This window comes from Balaenoptera ricei, chromosome 15 (genome assembly GCF_028023285.1).
Source record: "Balaenoptera ricei isolate mBalRic1 chromosome 15, mBalRic1.hap2, whole genome shotgun sequence".
Lineage (NCBI taxonomy): Eukaryota > Metazoa > Chordata > Mammalia > Artiodactyla > Balaenopteridae > Balaenoptera > Balaenoptera ricei.
This window is the reverse complement of record NC_082653.1, coordinates 87,704,647-87,726,002: the sequence shown is the minus strand read 5'-3', so window position 1 is coordinate 87,726,002 and position 21,356 is coordinate 87,704,647. Positions and strand designations below refer to the sequence as shown.

The following is a 21,356-nucleotide window of genomic DNA, read 5'->3' as shown; positions in this document are numbered from 1 at the left end:
CCGCTCAGAAGTGTGTGGAGACTGGACCACCCAGCCCAGTGTCCACCGGAAAACTCAAGGGCACACAGAGCAGGTGCCGCAGCCTTCTAAGGCCCCTTTAGCTTTTTGTTGTTACAAAGCTCTCTGACCCCATCATTCCCCAGGGGGTCACTGGCAGCTGGAGAATGAGGCTGGGTTGAGAGGCATAGATGAACTGGGGGCTCTCAGATGTACAGGAGACCCAGACTCAAGTTTAGGGAGGTCCCCACGAAGGGGCTGGGGCTCTGTCTCTGGCTGATGTTGGATCTGGGATGAGTGGACTGATGTCTTCCATTAGCTGTGGGAAATTCTCAGCCATTATCTTTCTTCCAGTGCTGCCTCTGCCTCGTTCTTTCCCCCACTGAGGACTCCAGTGGGATGCGTGTTCGTCCTCCTCACTCTCTTCCTCTTTCCTTGTATTTCATCCCAGTTTTATTCTCACCCTCCAGCTTACTAATTCTATCTCTAGCTGCACCTAATATGCTATTAAACCCATAGATAGAGTTCCAAATTTCAGTTATATTTTTCAGTTCTATAGTTTTTAGTGGATTCTTTTTCAAATTAGCAGTGTCACTTTTAAAAAATTTTATGGAAGTATAATTGCTGTACAATATTATATAAGTTACAGGCGTACAATGTAGTGATTCATAATTTTTAAAGGTTATACTCCATTTATAGTTATAAAATATTGGCTGTATTTGCTGTGTTGTACAATATATCCTTGTAGCTTATTTTACACCTAATAGTTTGTACCTCTTACTCCCCTCCCCCTATATTGCCCCTCCTCCCTTCCCTCTCCCCACTGGTAACCACCAGTTTGTTCTCTATATTGGTGAGTGTGTTTCTTTTTGTTATATTCACTAGTTTGTTGTTATTTTTTAGATTCCACATATAAGTGATATCATACAGTATTTGTCTTTCTCTGACTTATTTCACTTAGCAAAATGCTCTCCAAGTCCATCCATGTTGCTGCAAATGGCAATATTTAATTCTTGTTTATGGCTGAGTAGTATTCCATTGTGTGTGTATATATACATATATATATATATGTATATATACCACATCTTCTTTATCCCTTCATCTGTCGATGGACATTTAGGTTGCTTCCATATCTTGGAAACTGTAAATAATGCTGCTCTAAACATTGGGCCTCATGTTTTGGGTTTTTTTGGATATATACCCAGGAGTGGGATTGCTGGATCATATGGTAGCTCTATTTTTAGTTTTTTGAGAAACCTCCATACTGTTTTCCACAGTGGCTGCACCAGTTTACATTCTCACCAACAGTGTACGAGGGTTCCCTTTTCTCCACATCCTAGACAACATTTGTTATTTGTGTTCTTTTTGATGATGGCCATTCTGTGAGGTGTGAGGTGATACCTCATTGTGGTTTTGATTTGCATTTCCCTGATGATTAGTGATGTTGAGCATCTTTTCATGTGCCTGTTGGTCATCTCCATTTCCTCTTTGGAAAAATGTCTATTCAGTTCTTCTACCTATTTTTTAATCAGATTGTTTGTTTTTTTGATGTTGAGTTGTATGACTTGTTTATATATTTTGGATATTAACCCCTATTGGTCATATCATTTGCAAATATTTTCTCCCATTCTGTAGGTTGTCTTTTCATTTTGTCAATGGTTTCCTTTGCTGAGCAAAAGCTTGTAAGTTTAATTAGTCCCCGTTTGTTTATTTTTGCTTCTTTTTGTTTCAGGAGACAGATCCAAAAAAATATTGCTACAATTTCTGTCAAAGAGTGTTCTGCCTATGTTCTCCTGTAGGAGTTTTACAGCATCCAGTCTTACATTTAGGTCTTTAATCTATTTCGAGTTTATTTTTGTATATGGTGTTAGAGGATGTTCTAATTTCATTCTTTACATGTAGCCGTCCAGCTTTCCCAGCACCACTTACTGAAGAGACTGTCTTTTCTCCATTGTATATTCTTGCCTCCTTTGTCATAGATTAATTGACCATAAGTACATGGGTTTATTTCTGGGCTTTCTATCTTGTATCATTGATCTATATTTCTGTTTTTGTGCCAGTACCATACTGTTTTTTTGTTTGTTTGTTTGCTTTTATTTATTTTTGGCTGCATTGGGTCTTTGTTGCTGCACACGGGCTTTCTCTATTTGCGGCACGCGGGGGCCACTCTTCGCTGCGGTGTGTGTGCTTCTCACCGTGATGGCTTCTCTTGTTGCGGAGCACAGGCTTTAGGCATATGGGCTTCAGCAGTTGTGGCACACAGGCTCAGTAGTTGTGGCTCGCAGGCTCTAGAGTGCAGTCTCAGTAGTTGTGGCGCACGGGCTTAGTTGCTCTGTGGCATGTGGGATCTTCCCAGACCAGGGCTCAAACCTGTGGTCCCCTGAACTGGCAGGTGGATTCTTAACCACTGCACCACCAGGGAAGTCCCCCTTACTGTTTTGATTACTGTAGCTTTGTAATACAGCCTGAATTCAGGGAGTGTGATACCTCCAGCTCTGTTTTTCTTTCTCAAGATTGCTTTGGCTGTTTGGGGTCTTTTTTGTTTCCATACAAATTCTAAAATTATTTGTTCCAGTACTGTGAAAAAAATGCCACTGGTAACTTGATAGGGATTGCTTTGAATCTGTAGATTGCTTTGGGTAGTATGGTCATTTTAACAATATTGATTTTTCCAATCCAAGAACATGGTTATATCTTTCCATCTGTTTGTGTCATCTTCAGTTTCTTTCATCAGTGCCTTTTTTGTTCTTCCAAAAGAGAGACAAAGTAGAAACATTTTGCATTCTTTTCAATACGAACAGCAAGATATTGATACCAAAATTTTACAGACATTATTATTAAGGAAAATTGGAAACCAATTTCTCATATAATAAGAACTCTAATGTAAAATATTAGCAAATCAAATCTAGAAATATGTAAAATACATTACAACTCACTTGTATTTATTCCAGGAACATGAGGGTAGTTTAACATTTATTTATTTATTTTTATTTTTGGCCTCATTATTCTCTGTTTTTTTTTCTTTTTTCATTGAAGTATAGTTGATTTACAATGTTGTGTTAGTTTCAGGTATACAACAAAGTGATTCATTTATACATACATATATATCTATTTTTTTCAGATTCTTTTTCCTTATAAGTTATTACAAAATATTGAGTATAGTTCCCTGTGCTATACAGCAGGTCCTTTTTGGTTACTTACTTTATATATAGTAGTGTGTATATGTTAATCTCAAACTCCTAATTTATCCCTCCCCCACTTCCCGTTTGGTAACCATAAGTTTGTTTTCTATGTTTCTGTTTTGTATATAAGTTCATTTGTATCATTTTTTTTTTTAAGATTCCACATATAAGCAATATCATATGATATTTGTCTTTCTCTGACTTACATCACTTAGTATGATAATCTGTAGGTCCATCCATGTTGCTGAAATGGTATTATTTCATTCTTTCTTAGGCTGAATAATATTCCATGTATGAATATACCACATCTTCTTTATCCATTCATCTGTTGATGGACATTTAGGTTGCTTCCATGTCTTGGATATTGTAAGTAGTGCTGCAATGAACAGTGGAGTGCATGTATCCTTTCAAATTACGGTTTTCTCTGGATACATGCCCAGGAGTGGGAACGTAGGATCATATGATAGCTCTATTTTTAGTTTTTTAAGGAACCTCCATGTTGTTTTCCATAGGAGCTGCACCAGTTTACATTCCCACCAACAGTGTAGGAGGGTTCCTTTTTCTTCACACCCTCTCCAGCATTTATTATTTGTAGACTTTTTGATGATGGCCATTCTGACTGGTGAGGTGATACCTCACTGTAGTTTTGATTTGCGTTTCTCTAATAATTAGTGATGTTGAGCATCTTTTCATGTGCCTTTTGGCCATCTGTATGTTTTCTTTGGAGAAATGTCTATTTAGATCTTCTGCCAATTTTTCGATTGGGTTGTTTTTTTTTTTTTATATTGAGCTCTATGAACTATTTGTGTGAACTATTTGGAGATTAATGTCTTGTCACTTGCATAATTTGCAAATATTTTCTCCCATTCTGTAGGTTGTCTTTTGTTTTGTTTATGGTTTTCTTTGCTGTGCAAAACTTTTAAGTTTAATTAGGTCCTGTTTGTTTATTTTTGCTTTTGTTTTCTTTGCCTTAGGAGACAGATCCAAAAAAATACTGCTATGATTTATGCTTTCCTCTAGGAATTCTATAGTATCTGTTCTTACATTTCTGTTTTTTTGTTAGAACCATGCTGTTTTGATTACTGTAGCTTTGTAGTATAGTCTGAAGTCAGGGCGCCTGATTCCTCCAGCTCTGTTTTTCTTTCACAAGATTGCTTTGGCTGTTTGGGGTCTTTCGTGTTTCCATAAAAATTAAAAAAATTTTTTCTAGTTCTCTGAAAAATGTCTTTGGTAATTTGATAGGGATTGCATTGAATCTGTAGGCTGCTTTGGGTAGTATGGTCATTTTGACAATATCGATTTTTCTGATCCAAGAACATGGTATGTTTTTCTGTCTGTGTCATCTTTGATTTCTTTCATCAGCATCTTATAGTTTTCAGAGTATAGGTCTTTTGCCTCCTTAGGTAGGTTTATTCCTAGGTATTTTATTCTTTTTGATGCGATGGCAAATGGGATTGTTTCCCTAGTTTCTCTTTCTGAGCTTTCATTGTTAGTGTATAGGAATGCAACAGATTTTTGTGTATGGTTCTTTGTATTTCTGTGGTGTCGGTTGTAACTTCTTTTTCATTTCTAATTTTATTGATCTGGGCACTCTCCCTTTTTTTCTTGATGAGTCTGGCTAAAGGTTTATCAATTTTGTGCAGGCTTCTGGTGGGAGTGGCTGGTGCCTGCCCACTGGTGGATGGAGCTGGGTCCTGGCCCTCTGGTGAGCAGGGCCGTGTCAAGGGGTGTGTCTAGAGGTGGCCGTGGACTCAGGAAGTCTTTGGAAGCTGGTTTGCTGATGGGTGGGTTGTGTTCTCACCCTGTTGGTTGTTTTTCCTGAGGTGCCCCAACTCTGGAGCATGTTGATGGGTGGGGCCAGGTCTTGGTGCTAACATGGCGGCCTCCAGGAGGGCTCACACTGATGAACATCCCCCAGTATCTCCACCACCAGTGTCCTTGGACCCACAGTGAGCCATAGCTGCCCCCGGCCTCCCCAGGAAACCCTCCTAGACCATCAGGTTGGCCTGGCCCAGGTTCCTATGAAGTCACTGCTTTTGCCCTGGGTCCTGGTGCACACAAGACCTTGTGTGCATCCTCCAAGAGAGGAAGGAGTCTCTGTTTCCCCCGTCCTGTGGAGCTCCTGCACTCAAGGCCCACTGGCCTTCAAAGCCAAATGCTCTGGAGGGTCCTCCTCCTGATGCCTGACCCCTAGGCTGGGGAGCCTGGTGTGGGGCTCAGAACTCTCACTCCTGTGGGAGAACTTCTGTGATATAATTGTTCTCCAGTCTGCGGGTCACCCACCTGTGGGGTATGGGATTTGATTATATTGTGAATGTGCTCCTTCTACTGTCTCTTTGGGTTTCTTCTTTATGTCTGGATGTGGAATATCTTTTTTGGTAGGTTCCAGTCTTTCTTACTGATGGTCGTTCAGCAGTTAGTTGTGATTTCTTGGTGTGCTCGTGAGAGGTGAGCTCAAGGTCCTTCTACTCTGTCATCTTGTCCCAGGATCTTTCATCAGTGTCTTATAGTTTTCCGAGTACAGGTTTTTGGCCTCCTTAGGTAGGTTTATTCCTAGGTATTTTATTCTTTTTGATGCAGCAGTGTCACTTTTTTTTTAATTTTTAAAAATTTATTTATTTATTTATTTGGTTGTGCCGGGTTTTAGTTGCAGCTGGCGGGCTCCTTAATTGCGGCTCGAGGGCTCCTTAGTTGTGGCATGTGAACTCTTAGTTGCGGCATGCATGTGGGATCTAGTTCCCTGGCCAGGGATGGAACCTGGGCCCCTGCATTGGGGGCTCAGAGTCTTAACCACTGGACCGCCAGGGAAGTCCCAGTGTCACTTTTCTCAGCATTCCCAATTCCCGGCTAAAATTACATTTAGCATTTATATCTATGAGCATAGTTGCTTTATAATCTGTGTCTGTGCGTCCAGCATTTGGAGCGCCCATGTTGCTCTTTGTGCTATTTCTGCTAATTCTGTCTTGGTTATTTTGCCTCATTGTGTCTCTTATTTTTGATTGTTAGCGGGACATCTTATGTGAAAAATTAGTTTAACTTTTAGAAGACTTTGTGGCCTGGGATGATGTAGTTTTTCCGCAGAGAGGATTTTATTTCTCCTCGGCCAGGCACCTAAGGGAGCGGACGGTCTGGGCCACCCTGATGACCCCCAGAGTACAGCCTTCCTCTCCCCGGGCGCGGCCCTTTGGGGCAGCAGGCAGAGCAGGGGCTGTGTCATCAGGGTCACCTTCCCATCCCCCGTCTCAGAAACAGCTCAGCTCCATCTCTTGGGATTCTAATCTTCTCCCTGTTTCTAGTTTCTCATTAGGTCTCTGATGTTTTAAAAGTCCTGTTTATTGAGGCATAATTTACATGTAGAGAAATTATTCCTTCTGGGTGTAACCGTTCTGAGTCCTGACACACACACACATCACGTAGCCATCACCGTAAGAGTGTGTAGAACAGCTTGTCTCGCCCCCCAAGCCTTCCTCCGTGCCCCCCTGTAGCCACCCGTCCCCCGTCTTCAATGCCTTAAGAAGCTGTTCTTTGTGTTTCACTCGGCTTGTTTGGTTATCTCGCAGTGGCAGGTAGTGTGCTGTTGCAGCTGGTGTTGAGTTTCTGGGGCTGGCAGGGACTACTGGCCGGGTGGGTGCCGTCCCAGTGGTGGCGTGCCCCCTTCTCTGTCCCAGACTGCAGCCTCGGTCCCTCGCTGGGCACAGCCCTCCCCCGCCCCCGAGGGTCTGAGCGGGGCCCGAGGAGCAGTGGCCGGCCTGGGCCCCGCCCCTCCTGCCCATGATGCGCCATCGCGCCTGCTATAGCTTCCGCCCGACTCGGGGGAAACCCAGCACCTGTCCAGCTGCCCCAGGGGCTGTGGTGCCGGGGTCCGGGTGTCCATCTCTGCCCCCCTAGGCTTCGTGGGCCACTGGGAAGGAAGGGGGCCCGGGAGGGCTCAGCAAGCAGGTGGCGTGCAGAGGCTATGAGAGGTTGGATTCCCGTGGTCAGATTACGTGGTTTAGATGGCTGTGTTCGTTTCCTGCGGCCGCTGTAACGAAGCACCACAAACTGGGTGGCTTAAAACAGCAGAAGTGTATTATCTCACGGTCCGGAGACCAGAATTCTGAGACCAAGGTGTTGGCCGGTCCCGTTCCCTCTGAATGCTCCGGGGGACCCTTCCTCACCTCCTCCACCCCTGGTGGCGGCCGGCGGTCCTTGGTCCAGCCTCGGCCTCCCTCATCACGTAGCTTGTGTCGCTTCTCCTCTTAGAAGGACCCCAGGCGAATTGCATTAGGCCCACCCTACTGACCTCACCTTAACTTGATTACATCTGCAAACCCTGTCCCCGAGTAAGGTCACATTTCAGGTACCGGGCATTACGACTTCCATGTTATCTCTCTGTGGAGACACAGCTCAACCGGCAACAATCATCACTGTCAGTGTCACCTTAAGAGCTAACATTCGTTGGCCTCTCCTCCAAGGTCTCAGCCACTCGTCCCAAGGTCACAGCTGGGCCTGGGCTGTCCGGACAGCAGTCACTGGCCACATGTGGCTACTGAACACACAGACGCACCCGCATTGGAGATGCAGCATGAAAACCTACGTGAACCATCTTACTAACTTTTTAATACTTGATGACGTTAAAATTTTGGATATGTTAGGTTAAAATACGTATTTTTTTTTTTTTTTTTTTGGTTGCGTTGGGTCTTTGTTGCTGCGCACAGGCTTTCTCTAGTTGCGGCGAGTGGGGGCTACTCTTCGTTGCGGTGTGCGGGCTTCTCATTGCTGTGGCTTCTCTTGTTGCGGAGCACAGGCTCTAGGCATGCGGGCTTCAGAAGTTGTGGCACGCAGGCTCAGTAGTTGTGGCGCGCGGGCTCTAGAGCGCAGGCTCAGTAGTTGTGGCGCACGGGCTTAGCTGCTCCGCGGCATGTGGGATCTTCCCGGACCAGGGCTCGAACCCGTGTCCCCTGCATTGGCAGGCGGATTCTTAACCACTGCGCCACCAGGGAAGTCCAAAAATACGTATATTATTAAAATCAATTTGATGTTTTAATTTACTTTAAAATTAGTAAAACTTAAAACTCAGTCACACACGCAGGACACGCTGTGTTTCTACGGACAGCACTGGGCCCTTAGGCCTTGTCATGACCCACAACTCTGCCATCTCTGCAGCGGGGCTTTCAAGCGTCTCACTCTCAATGCCCCCCCGACATTTCCCGCTGTCTCCCCAGTTTCCTGCTAACGGTTCCTTGATCATCAGGTACAACCCGCTGGTCCTTCCCCCGTCTCGCTGTCTGGATCTGCTTCCTGCCCTGACTTCTACCCTCCAGGCTCGGCCACCCTCTTCCCCTCCTGTCCACACCTGGGTAAATCTGACTCCTGTCTCCCCGGCAGCTGGACGCTACTGGAGAAAAACGCACCCTCCGGTGGTCCCCTCAATGCACGACTGTAGGCCCGAGGGGTCCTGGGTGGTGCCCGGCGCCCCGGGCCCTCAGGTCTTCTCCTTCCTCTTCTTTCTGACAACGACCTTGCTTTTTTTTTTGCTGAGGAAATGCAGACAAAGGGGGACTGCCAAGCTTCCCTCACGGCGGCTCCCCGCCTGCTGCATCCGTGCTCCCCGTCGCGGACTGTTGGCCTAGCTGCCCTTCACGGACCGCCCGAGCCCTCCGCCCCCTGCCCTCGCCTGCTCCCACCCACCCAGCAGCTCTCCCCGCCGTCCCCCCTCGGACGGACAAGCTGCTGCTTCTTCTCCCGTCTTAACACACTCTCTGGCCCGCTGTGCCCCTCCAGCTGCCACCCTGCTTCTCAGCTCCTTTCTGTAGCCACACTCCTTGGAAAAGGTCTTTGTCTCCTGGTTGTATCACCTCCCCTCTCGCTCCGATCACTCTGAGACCCTCTCCTGGTCGTGGACCTCGCAGCCGCTCTGCCTGTTCCCTCGGGGCTCCTTCACACCCCGCCGGCCCCGGGCTCCATCCCCCCGCCTCAGCCGCGTGTCTACACCCGTGCTCCTGGGAGCTGCTGTAACCTGTGACTTAGCAGTGACTTAGCAGCTTAAACGACACTCGTTCTCTTACAGTTCTGAGGATGGAAGTCTCCCAGGACTAAAATCCAGGCACTGGCAGGGCTGGCTCCTTCGGAAGGCTCCGGGGAGACCCCGTTTCCTGGCCTTGCAGCCCCTCCTCCTCCAGAGCCGGCGCTGTGGCCCCTTCAGCTCTCTCTGACCCTCCTGCCTCCTCTCGTGAGGACCCTGGTGATTCCATCGGGTCCAGCTGGGTAATCCAGAATCACCTTCCCACTGGGAGACCTTTAATTTAATCACATCCGCTCGCTTCTGCCAGGTGAGGAACACACGCCCAGGTCCCGGGGATGAGATGCCACGTCTTTGGGGCCACCAGTCAGCTGCCCGAGGCTGCAACGGCTCTTCCCGCCAACACCGGTCTCGTTGGCCCGGCGGCCTTTCTGATGTCCCCACTTGGACTACCCTGTCCAAACCTGAGCTCTTTCTTTCTCCCGAGGCCCAGGCCTGTAGCGCCCGCTTCCCATGGTGCAGCTTGGCTGCTGAGTTTTCGGCCTCAGTCTGAGTTTTTCATGGAATGTCACTAGCTTGCGTCCGACTGTGGGACGAGCTGGTTCCAGGCAGAGGACGAGGGGGATGGGCCCGGAGAGGGGGGCCCAGCCACCTCCTCACTGCCCCCTCTGGCCCTGTCCCCGCAGACGGCATCCTGTCTTTCCTGAAGAGCAGCAAGCCGGGCGACGCGTTGTGCGTGCTGGGCCTCACGCTGTCCGACCTGTACCCCCGCGAGGCCTGGACCTTCACCTTCGGCACGTTCCTTCCAGGGCATGGTGAGCCGGCACCTGGGGGCCTCCCGCCTCAGCCCTGAGGCTTGGGTACAGGGCCTGGAACACGTGGGGACATCAGCCCCCTCGCTGTTTCTCCCAGAACCCCTCCTGGGGGAGAGAATGGGCATATATGGAAATGCTCTCTTGAACCTGCAGTCCCAGTTCTCGCCCCTCCTGGGCCAGGGGCTGTCTGCCCCGGGGCCGCCTTCACGGGGACGCGCTGGCAGGGCAGGGCCTTTAGGACCTGTGCATCCTGAGGCGGGTGGCTTTGCCCGTGGGCTCCCTGAGCTGAGGCCACTCCTGGTGCCCCCGCTTCTCTGCCTCTCCCCAGAAGTGGGCGTCTGCAGCTTTGCGCGGTTCTCGGGGGAATCCCGGCAGTGGGGGCCCAGCACCCCTGACCCGGCCCCCGAGGCACCCCTGGAGGACAGAGGCCGGACCGTGTGCTTCAGCGCCCTGGGGATGGTCCAGTGCTGCAAGGTGGGTGTTGGGGTGCTGCCCGGGTGGCGGGAGAAGACGGGGGACAGGAAGAGGAGGGGTGCTGGGGGCTCTGGCGGGCTCCAGGAAGAGGCTAGGTGTGGAATCAGAGAGAAGGGCGTGAGTGGACAGCCATCGAGCCCCCTGTGTCCAGCCAATCACGCTGTCCAGTCCTCACAGTGCTGAGGACCACTCTTCGCTTCAGGGACTGTGGCCACTAAGGCTCAGAAACGCCAAGTGCTTTGTCCAAGATCACACAGCTCTCAAGCGGCAGGGTTGGGACTTGAGCCCTTGTCTGTCTGACACCCAAACCTCCATGCTCTGAGGCCCCCAGAGCTGACCACTCCAGCTTGCCTTTCTCCCTGGAGCCCAGAGTAGCCCCCGCACCCAGGGGTCCCAGGGGTCGGCGGGGGGCGGGCTCCAGGATGCAAGGCGGTGGGGACCTTCTCCCTCAGGTCACGTGCCACGAGCTCTGCCACCTCCTGGGCCTGGGGAACTGCCGCTGGCTCCGCTGCCTCATGCAGGGCGCCCTCAGCCTGGACGAGGCCCTGCGGCGGCCCCCGGACCTCTGCCCCATCTGCCTGCGGAAGCTGCAGCACGTCCTGGGCTTCAAGCTCGTGGACAGGTACAAGGTGAGCCGCGGGCAGGGGGAGGGGTGAGCAGGTCTGCGGATCTCGTGGGTCTGGCTGAGTCCTCCGCCAGGCGCCTGGCCCAGTGCCGGTGGCTGTCACCACAGGGGCGCACGGCTTTTATTTCCCAGGCAACCCTAAGCAGAGCCGGTCTTTACCGGCCACTGACCGCGTACTAGACCCTGTCCTAGGGCTTCCGGTACTCAGGCCGGTTCTGGCATCACCAAGGGGGCTTCCCCAGCATCACTTTCTCCCTAATCGGCTCACAGCCCCTCCGGAGGAGGAGGCGGAACCAGACTAACCAAGAATCACTGTGGAAAGGCAGGCGCTGCTCTTAATCCGGCCCCGCCCTGCGCGGGGGCTGAGCCAGCGCGGCGATGCTGCCCTCTGCTGTCCGCACGAGGCACTGCCGGGGAGCAGGGCCCAAGCGGGACCCTAGGGAACCGGGTCCATCTGCTCCACTGCAGGGAGGAACCTTATCCAACGGGAAAGTTCGTTTGCAAACTCAGAAACTTTACTCTGAGTTCACAGTTCAAAGGCAGGTGGTGGTTATTTTCTCTTTTTAAAAATTTTTTATTTTTTAATTGAAGTATAGTTGATTTACAATGTTGTGTTGATTTCTGCTGTACAGCAAAGTGACTCAGTTATACATATATATATATATATATATATATATATATATATATATATATATATATATATATATATATATATATATATATATATACATTCTTTTGTATATTCTTTTCCATTACGGTTTATCCCAGGATATTGGATATAGTTCTCTGTGCTATACAGTAGGACCTTGTCGTTTATCCGTTCTATATGTAATAGTTCCAAACTCCCCATCCATCCCTCCCCCACCCCCCTCCCCCTTGGCAACCACAAGTCTGTTCTCTACGTCTGTGAGTCTGTTTCTGTCTCATAGATATGTTCACTTGTGTCATTTTTTAGATTCCACATGTAAGTGATATCATATGGTATTTGTCTTTCTCTGACTTACTTCACTTAGTATGATAATCTCTAGTTGCATCCATGTTGCTACAATTGGCATTATTTCATTCTTTTTTTATGGCTGAGTAGTATTCCATTGTATATATGTACCACATCTTCTTTATCCATTCATCTGTCAATGGACATTTAGGTTGTTTCTATGTCTTGGCTTTTGTAAATAGTGCTGCTGTGAACGTAGGGGTGCATGTATCTTTCTGGATTAGAGTTTTGTCTGGATATATGCCCAGCAGTGGAATTGCTGGATCATATGGTAATTCTATTTTTAGTTTTCTGAAGAAGTTCCATACTGTTTTCCATAGTAGCTGCACCAGTTTACCTTCCTACCAACAGTGTAGGAGGGTTCCCTTTTCTCCACACCCTCTCCAGCATTTGTTTTTTGTAGACTTTTTAATGATGGCCATTCTAACTGGTGTGTGGTGGTACCTCCTTGTAGTTTTGATTTGCATTTCTCTAATAATTAGTGATGTTGAGCATCTTTTTATGTGCTTATTGACCATCTGTATGCCTTCTTAGGAGAAATGTCTATTTAGGTCTTCTGCCCAGTTTTTGATTGGGTGGTTTGTTTTTTTTTGTTATTGTTTTATGAGCTGTTTGTATATTTTGGAGATTAAGCCCTTGTTGGTCGCCTCATTTGCAAAAACTTTCTCCCATTTCATAGGTTGTCTTTTTGTTTGGTTTATGGTTTCCTTTGCTGTGCAAAAGCTTGTAAGTTTGATTAGGTCCCATTTATTTATTTTTGTTTTTATTTCTATTGCCTTGGGAGACTGACCTAAGAAAACATTTGTATGATTTATGTCAGAGAATGTTTTGGCCATGCTCTCTTCTAGTTTTATGGTGTCATGTATTATGTTTAACTCTTTAAGCCCTTTTGAGTTTCTTTTTATGCATGGTATGAGGGTGTGTTCTAATTTCATTGATTTACATGCAGCTGTCCAACTTTCCCAGCACCACTTAGTGAAGAGGCTTTTTCCCATTTTATATTCTTGCCTCCTTTGTCGAAGATTAATTCACCTTAGGTGTGTGGGTTTATTTCTGGGCTCTCTATTCTGTTCCATTGATCCATATGTCTGTTTTTGTGCCAATACCACACTGTTTTGATTACTGTCGCTTTGTAGTATTGTCTGAAGTCTGGGAGGGTTATGCCTCCTGCTTCCCCCCCCGCCCCCCCTCAGGATTGCTTTGGCAATTCTGGGTCTTTTATGGTTCCATATAAATTTTTGGATTATTTGTTCTAGTTCTGTGAAAAATGTCATGGGTAATTTGATAGGGATCGCATTAAATCTGTAGATTGCTTTGGGTAGTATTGCCATTTTAACAATATTAATTCTTCCAATCCAAATGCATGGGATATCTTTCCATTTCTTTGAATCAGTTTCTTTAGTTTCCTTTATTAATGTTTTATAGATCTCAGCATATAAGACTTCCACCTCCTTGGTCAGGTTTATTCCCAGGTATTTTAATTTTGTGGTGCAATTTTAAAAGGTATTGTTTTTTTTACATTCCCTTTCTGATATTTCATTGCTAGTGTAAAGAAATGCAACCAATTCTAGTAGTTTTTGTTTGGAGTCTTTAGGGTTTTCTATATATAGTATCATGTCATCCACATATAGTGACAGTTTTACCTCTTCCCTTGCAATTTGGATACTTCTTATTTCTTTTCCTTGTCTGACTGATTGCTGTGGCTAGGACTTCCAGTACTATATTGAATAGAAGTGGTGTGAGTGGGCATCCTTGTCTTGTTCCAGATTTTAGTGGGAAGGCTTTCAGCTTTTCACCGTTGAGTATTATGTTGGCTGTGGGTTTGTCATAAATGGCTTTTATTAGGTGGAGATAGGTTCCCTCTCTACCCACTTTGGTAAGAGTTTTATCATAATGTTGAATTTCGTCAAATGCTTTTCTGCATTTATTGAGATGATCAGGTGGTTTTTGTCTTCTTTTGTTAAAGTGGTGTATCACCTTGATTGATTTGCATATATTGAACCATCCTTGTGAACTTGGGATGAATCCCACTTGGTTGTGGTGTATGAACTTTTTACTGTGTTGTTGGATTTGGTTTGCTAATATTTTGTTGAGAATTTTTGCATCTATAGTCATCAAAGATATTGGCGTGTAATTTTCTTTTTTGGTGGTATCTTTGTTTCTGGTATCAGGGTGATGGTGGCTTCATAGAATGTCTTTGGGAGTGTTCCCTCCTCTTCAATCTTTTGGAAGAGTGGTAATTTCTTCTTTAAATCCACCTTTGGATGAAAATACCAAGTTAAAAAAGTTTTTTGTTCGAATGAAGGCATAGGCCCACCAACAGAACAGCTTGGGCTTAATTTTAAGACCCAAAGTTTTAAGCCAGACGCTTTAAGTGAATCTCGTTGTGTCTGAGGTTCTGGGAAGCCCATCCTCCTCTTGGAGACGGTCAGCTTCTGGAGCCCACTGGGTCCGGGTGCTGGACTCGGGGGAGAGGCTCTCGGACAGGCAGGAGTTTACGATTCGGTGCTTGTGGAGGGGTTGGCTCTGCGTTTCTAACGGGCTCCCAGGCTGCTGCTGGTCGGGGACCCCAGGCTGGGGACCCCTGAACACGGGGCTGGGCATGTCCAGGTCCGAGTTGCCTCCCGGCCTGGGTCTCCCCTGAATGTCTCTGGGGTAAAATAGCGCGTCGAGGGGCGCTGAGGAGGCGGCCTGCCTCGCTGGAGAGGGGACCCAGAGGCAGTGCCCCCGTAGGGAGGTGCCCCTGCTGCCGACTGGCTGACGCCGCTCAGCAGGATGCGACGGGCGTGGGCGTCACCGTCACCGGAGTGCCTGCCCCACCAAGCGCAGGGCTGGGGACTTGGCCGTAAGCTGCCCATTATCCTCGTGTGCGTGTAAGGGGAAGGGGGGCAGCTGCGGCCTGCAGAAGGTCTGGGGTTTCTCACCACTTCCTTTCTTGGGGTCTTGCTCGCCTATCGGACCCGAACTTTCAGGCCCTTCGTCCCCCTCCCCTGACGCGTGCCTTCCCGCGACTCCTAACCTCGAGGGGGGCGCCCTGGGCCTGCTCTGGATCTGTTCCCATCAGTCAGCGGTGTGCTGGTAAGCGCCCTCTAAGGAAAAAGCCTCGATTGGGAGTTATCTGCCGTTTCCATGGTGTAGACTCCACCACGGCCAGTTGTGAGCCATCACGGGAGGAAAGCGGGGAGGAGGTGGGCAGTAGCTGACCGCTGGCGTCTCCGATGCCCGGCTGCACCACGTGCAGAGGTGCTAGTGGGATGTAGGAAAACCATCATTGCCTTTGCTTTGAACGGAGTGTTAACAGGTCAGCTCAATTTATCCACGAATAACGGTCAGGCTTGCAAAGCTCCCGCAAGTTCGCCGTCTGTCTTTAGAGGCCCCATTCCGAGGGCCCCTATGACACCAGACTGCCACTCGCCCTGGGTCGTGGGCACAGTGGGGTCCCCTCGGGAGAGGGGCTGGGTCTCCTGGCGGCTCCCTGGCGAGGGAAGGGGCCGGACAGGCCGACTCAGCCCGCGTCTCTCCCTCGTAGAGGCTGTACACCTGGACGCTAGCGGCGGCGGGGACACGGCCTGGGCCGGCGGCGGGGGAGCCGTCCGTGTCGGAGGACACCCTGCCCTGCAGCGCGGACTCGGGCCTGTGCGGCGAGAGCGACTCGGAGCCGGGCAGCGGGCTGTCGGAGCCCCTGTCCCCGGACGCCTGGAGCCACGCCTTGCCCGCGGGCCCGGAGCTGGAGCCCGAGGACGGGCTGGGCTCCTTGGCGGCCGCGGAGAGTCCGGCGGAGGCGCTGGCGGAGCACGGCCGCTGGCTGGCGGCCTGCATCCAGGCCCTGGAGAGGGACGTGACCGAGGAGGAGCTGGCGCGGGTGGACGGCGCCGTGGACGCCCTGGCCCGCTGGGACCTGTTCACGGGGCGGCTCCCGGCCCCCCGGCAGGACCCGCCCTGCGGCCGAGACGGCGCGGGGCTGCGCCGGGTCCTGGGCGACAAGTTCTCCTCCCTCAGGCGGAAGCTGAGCGCTCGCAAACCGTCCAGGGCCGAGGCGTCCCCGCGGCGCCGGAAGGCGGAGGACGATTAGCACGGCCAGTGCGGCTCGTCCGGCGCCTGCCTGTCCCCGGGGCGCTGCGGGCCCGGCAGCGGGCGGAAGGGCCGGTGTCGGGAAGCGGAAGGCGATCCGTCTGCAAGTGGCGACCGCAGCCTCGCGACGCGGCCGGGGTGGGGGCCGGGGTCCCAGGCACCCCGAGGGCCGTCCTCGGGCCGCACCCGACCGCACGGAGCAGGTGCCGGGCAGGTGCCTGTCTCTCCTGCGGCCTGGGGCTCGGGGCTCTGCTACGGCGAACTCAGATTGCAAGGCCCCAAGGTGGGTCCTCCGCTCAAAGGGGGGCAAAGGGGGTCTTGTTGCAATCTACAAGGTCCCCCGCCTCCCCCGACCCCAAGCCCATGGAAAGGGCCCCTTTCTGCGGCCCTGACTGCACTCTGACCCTTGGAACTTCGCGTGGGCGTCTCCCTGAAAGTTCCGGGTGGCCACCGCCTACCAGACCATGTGCCCAGAGATGTGCCACTTCTTCTGACAACTGTTGCGGGAAGGGAGGGTGTCCCGCGTGCAGGTCTGAAGGTGCTGCTGCCTGCTGTGACTTGCAGAGGTGAAAGCAAACCGCGGCTCCATCCTCAGGACAGTTTTCTGACAAAGGTGGCCTGGACCCCAACACCTGTGAGGGCAAGGAGATGAGAGTTTTGTTCAGAACACCTGTGTCTGTGTTTTTTGGTCTAGTTCTACCAGTTGCTGAGAGAACAGGTGATTTAGATGTTAAAATATCCATCACCCCAGTAGAAGTGTCTGTCTTCCTTTAATTTCGTCAAACTTTGCTTCCGGTTCTTTGAAACTCCTTTATGTGCAACACACACATTCGATTGTTAGGTTTTCCTGACCGACTGACCCTGTTTTCATTATCAAATGCCGCGGGCTGCTGCTCACGAGTCCCGGGGAGAGACGCTTCTCGTCCGGACAGCAGAGTTCCCGCGGAGGGATGCGTTCAGGAGCAGCTCTTTTCCCATCTGGAGAGAGGCAAGAACAGGGGCGGTTCCTACGTTTTGTGCATAGCTTAGACAGTTTGGGGGGCCTTCTAAGAAAAACGGTACAAACTACAAATACAGAATCAGGAGGGTCGCACCCCAAGCAAGGATGCCTGAAGCCTCCTTGTGATGTAGGTTCCAGCCCCAGAAAGATGTGAAGGGATGAGACCATCCTGAAAATAAAGCAGCAAGGATGCAGCTCTTCAGACCCGCATTCTCTCTCTTTTGCACGGGGCTGAAGATGCATCACAAGGATCCAGAGGTAACTGATGGGGAGAAGAGGACGAGCCAGGCTCTGCAGAAAGTGTGCTGGGGCCGACCCCACAGAGAGCATGACGGAGGAACAGGAGGAGGCCTCGGTGTCTGTCACTGTGAACAAACCACTCACCCCTTAGTGGCTTAAAACCCCAGCAACCTATCCAGCTCAGAAAGCGGCAGTGTGGACAGAGCTTGGTGGGGAAGGTTTGCCCCTGGGGCTGGGCTGGAGAGTCCCGCTCTAGGACGGCTCACTCACGGGGCTGCCGTGTGATGGCCGAGGGCCAGGGCCTGGGTTCTGTCCGGGTGGCTTGGGCTTCCGCATAGTGTGGCGGCTGGCTACCAAAGGAGGGATTTCCTGGAGTCACGTGGAAGACGTGTAGCCTCTCAGGACTCAGCCGTACTCTGTTAAGGCCGCCTCAAAGGCCCACCCAGGCTCACACACAGGGAGGGGATGTAGATCCCACCTCTTCATAGGGGTGTGGTGAAGTTCTGGAGAGCTTGGGAGGTGAGCAAACATTTATGAAAAACCTGCCCCGGTTAGCACTTGCTGCTCGGATTGGCCATCATACCTGCGACAAAATCTTACCTGTTTTTCTTCTGCAAAAGATTGACGACTGGGATGATGTAAGCACACACACAGGTGACGAAGAGGGAAGAGCCTGGCTCAGACTGAGGGAGGGAGCTCAAGGGGGTCGTTACGAGATTCTTAGTGCCGTCTGTCTGCACCCGTGGCCTTTGGCTCCCAACTGTGACGAGTGTCCCAAAAAAGCATTCTGAAGTGGGAAGGGACAAGCCACTTCCTCCACGGCCTTCACCAGTTGCAGATGGAGGACACTTTTTAAAGATAGCTGCTGGGAGGAAAGTTTTGAAAGTAAAACGTTTAGGAGCAGAGATCATAGCTTCCTTCCTCTGCTCAAATATCAGCCCAGGTTCTGCCCCTGCTGGGGGTGGAGGGCAGTTGGGGACAGTCCCCAGGGAGCGGCTTTTGGCAGAGGAGGGGATAACGAACGCCATCTCCCATAGCAAAGTCACGGCTCACCAAGTTCAGGCTCAGACATGGTACAGCTGGGCACCTTAACGGGGCTGAGCTGAAATAGCTTCAGATAACGGTTTCTGAGAAACAAGGGCCTGGTTTTTACTTATGCAAAAGCACCAAGTCACTGCCATCTCATCTCATGCTTTCTCATCTCCTTATCTGTCAAAGGCCCTGCAAGTCAGGAGGAGAGGTCTCCGAGCTTTCCCATGGACCCTCTTGGAGCCCGTCACTCTCTGGTGGAACTGGGTGGAGGGGCTTGAATGGAACTAAAAATACTTTGGGGTCGTGGCGTTGTGTCACCGTTCCTGTGTGAGATGGGGCTGGGACATCCACGCGTGCCTTCAAAAGTAGCCTCAACACACGTGGAAACTGCGTCCTGGTTAAGGGGGATGGGAAGCAGGGCCCCGGTCAAGAGGTGGCAGACCCTCTTCCTGCCTCTCATTCTTCCCCCTCTTCCTCCCCAAAGCCCAAACTCATCATCAGAGGAGGGAGAGGAGGATCGTTCTCAACTCCTTCCTCCCCACCTGCGGGGCAGGAAAGTGGGATTAGCCCGTGAGGCCCTCTGCCGGCCCCCCTTTTTCCAGAGCGTGGGTCGGGGGAGGGATGTGGGCCTGTTAATACTGTCCCATGGGACATCTGATTCAGACCTTTCTGGGAGGAAAGCAATCTCTGAAAGGGCTTAAAAAAATAAACACACAATAGCTTAGCCAAGCAGCTAATATTAAAGCAAAGAGTCCAAATTTAGATCCCACCAAGTTCAAAGGAGCGGCTGTAGCATTCCACGGACACACACACACACACACACACACAAGGTCCATTCGCGGGGCCACAGGAGCTGCTCTCCAGACCCGCCAGGCAGGGCCAGGCGGCTAGACCCTCATCCGTCTGGGGAAAGACAGGGAGCTCGTCCTTGCAAATAAAGCCCCCCTTTGAACCTGTCCTTCTAAGTACCAGGGAATTTCTTACATCCCTGCAAGGTAGATACCCTGATCCCATTTTATGGTTAAGGGAGCTGAGAGGTTTGGTCATCTGCCTGAGGCTGTGAAGCAGGGGCTGAGATTCCGAGCGGGTTTCCTCTGACTTGGCCCTGCGTGTTCCGGGTCTTAGGAAAGCACACCGGGAAAGTCTGAGCAGGCAGAGTCAGGAGGAAAGCACAAGGCTTGGGAGGCCTGCACCCCGGACTCCCTACTTGGGCCGCAGCCCTGCTGGCTCTGCCCTGGCTTCTAAGGTGGCCAAGAAGCTGCCTAGTGGCTGCAGCACTTCTGGCCCAGAGACTCCCCAGAGGGCCGAGGAACGGCCTGGGTGGGTGGGTGGGTGGCCGGCTCTCTCGGGCGAAGATGCCAAGGTAAACAAAGCCCGGAGTCGCTGGGGCTTTGACTGTTTGTATAAAGAGGGCGAGTCCCCAGCAGGAGTATTTTTACCCTGGTGAAGACCGGGAGGATCAGGGCTTTGCCGGGCGGCTCCCGACCTGAGCTGGAGCCCACGCGCCCTGGGAGCGGACAGAGGCCTCTTCCAGGCCGCCTTCGCCCGCTGCGGCCAGGCTGAAGAGGGCGGCTGGCGCCAGGGACCCCAGGCCCGGCCGGCCCTTGACCCCCGCCTGCCCCAGCGCTGGAGTCTCTAGCGGAGCCAGATCCGTCCTGGTGGCTGTAGGGACGACTGTCCACAGAGGAGCCCGGTTCCAAGGAAACCCCAGGAAACAGATTTACGGCCCCTAGAACGACAGGCTGTGGAAGCTAAGCGCTGAGAATAATCTGGGAAATGCCTACTGCGTGGCCGACAAGAACCACGGCCTTGGGAGCTGCTGAAACCCGTGTGAAGAGCCTGACCTCTTCCAGCGCCTCCATCCGGGAGAGCCCAGAATAACCGAGACTTATTTTTGAACTCGGCTTCTTGGGTAAAGAGACAGATGAAAACGAGCTATGTCAGGGGTTTATTTTAAAAAGCAATTTCCAAGAGGCGTCCTGGGGCCACTACGTGTTCAGTCCAATGCCCCCACCCCAGCGGCGACCCAGGGCAGCCGAGGACGCGCTGGTCAAAGAGGCGACTCCTGGGCTGCCGGAGGGGACCCGTGGGGCATCCCACCTAGCGCACGACCCCAGCTCTCCGCACACTAGCCGGAAGCGACACCAGGTCCCCGCGAGGCCACCGCATGTGCCTTGCCGCAGCGCTTCCGTCAGCCTCCTCTCTGCTCTGGGCCCTCCCGTCCTCCCCGGCCACGGCGCAGCTGAAACGCCCCACGGCCAGGCCCGCGTGGCTTCCCTCGCGTCCCCCGGATGGTCTGAGACATTTACCGTGTGGTCCTTATGGTGTTCCGCGGTCACCACGGGGATGTCTGTCTGACGGCCTCTCACTGGCCCGTGATCTGCGGGGAACGAGTCAGGAAACCCGCTCCCAGGCCGGCGCGGCACCTGCAGTCGGCACTCACCTGCCACGGGACGAGGCGGAGGCCGACCAGCTCCTCCTCTTTCCCTCCTTCAGCCTTTGAGCCACAAAAGATTTATTTTCACTGTTTCTCGCAGTGCCTGTCCAAAGCAAGAGGGGATTTCAAAAGGGGGGTGGGGCTGACCGTCTACGCTGGACGCTGGTTGCGGCCGAAGCTGGGGGGATGCTGGGGCGGGGAGCGGGGGCTGCGTCTGCCTCTGTCCTCCTGCCCAGCTCGGACTGTCGGTGCGGACGCCCCTGGGAAGCCCTGCCGCCCTCCTGGGTAAATGGGGGGGCGGAGCTAGTGGCAAAGGTGTTCCTGGAAGGAGAGGAGAGAGCCCCACGGGAGCCCAAGGGTACAGACAGCAGCTCTTCCGAGAGCAGCACCTCGTGCCAAAGGCAGGGGCGCGGGGAGCACGGCCCCCTGTGCCAGCAGCGAACAGTGCAGGGAGGGGCTGCCCGTCTACCTGAACTGGCACCGAGCCA

At 51.5% G+C, this 21,356-nt stretch overlaps 1 protein-coding gene and 1 long non-coding RNA gene across 2 annotated transcripts in view; one reads left to right on the top strand and one right to left on the bottom strand.

The window, feature by feature from the left end:
- The window catches only part of AMZ1 (archaelysin family metallopeptidase 1), a 25,327-nt gene extending 9,075 nt beyond the window's left edge, over nt 1–16,252 (top strand). Inside the window, exons 4-7 of the mRNA XM_059897623.1 lie at nt 9,867–9,995; nt 10,324–10,469; nt 10,922–11,098; nt 15,618–16,252. Of these exons, the coding sequence (XP_059753606.1) occupies nt 9,867–9,995; nt 10,324–10,469; nt 10,922–11,098; nt 15,618–16,160 (995 nt within the window). The 3' untranslated portion in view covers nt 16,161–16,252. The remainder of the gene's footprint in view (nt 1–9,866; nt 9,996–10,323; nt 10,470–10,921; nt 11,099–15,617) is intronic.
- LOC132349304 (uncharacterized) lies at nt 11,984–21,356 on the bottom strand. The gene is made up of 3 exons (XR_009497643.1): nt 20,741–21,356; nt 18,000–18,261; nt 11,984–17,137 (listed from the first exon to the last, which is right to left on the bottom strand). It is a non-coding gene; the product is annotated as an uncharacterized LOC132349304 (long non-coding RNA).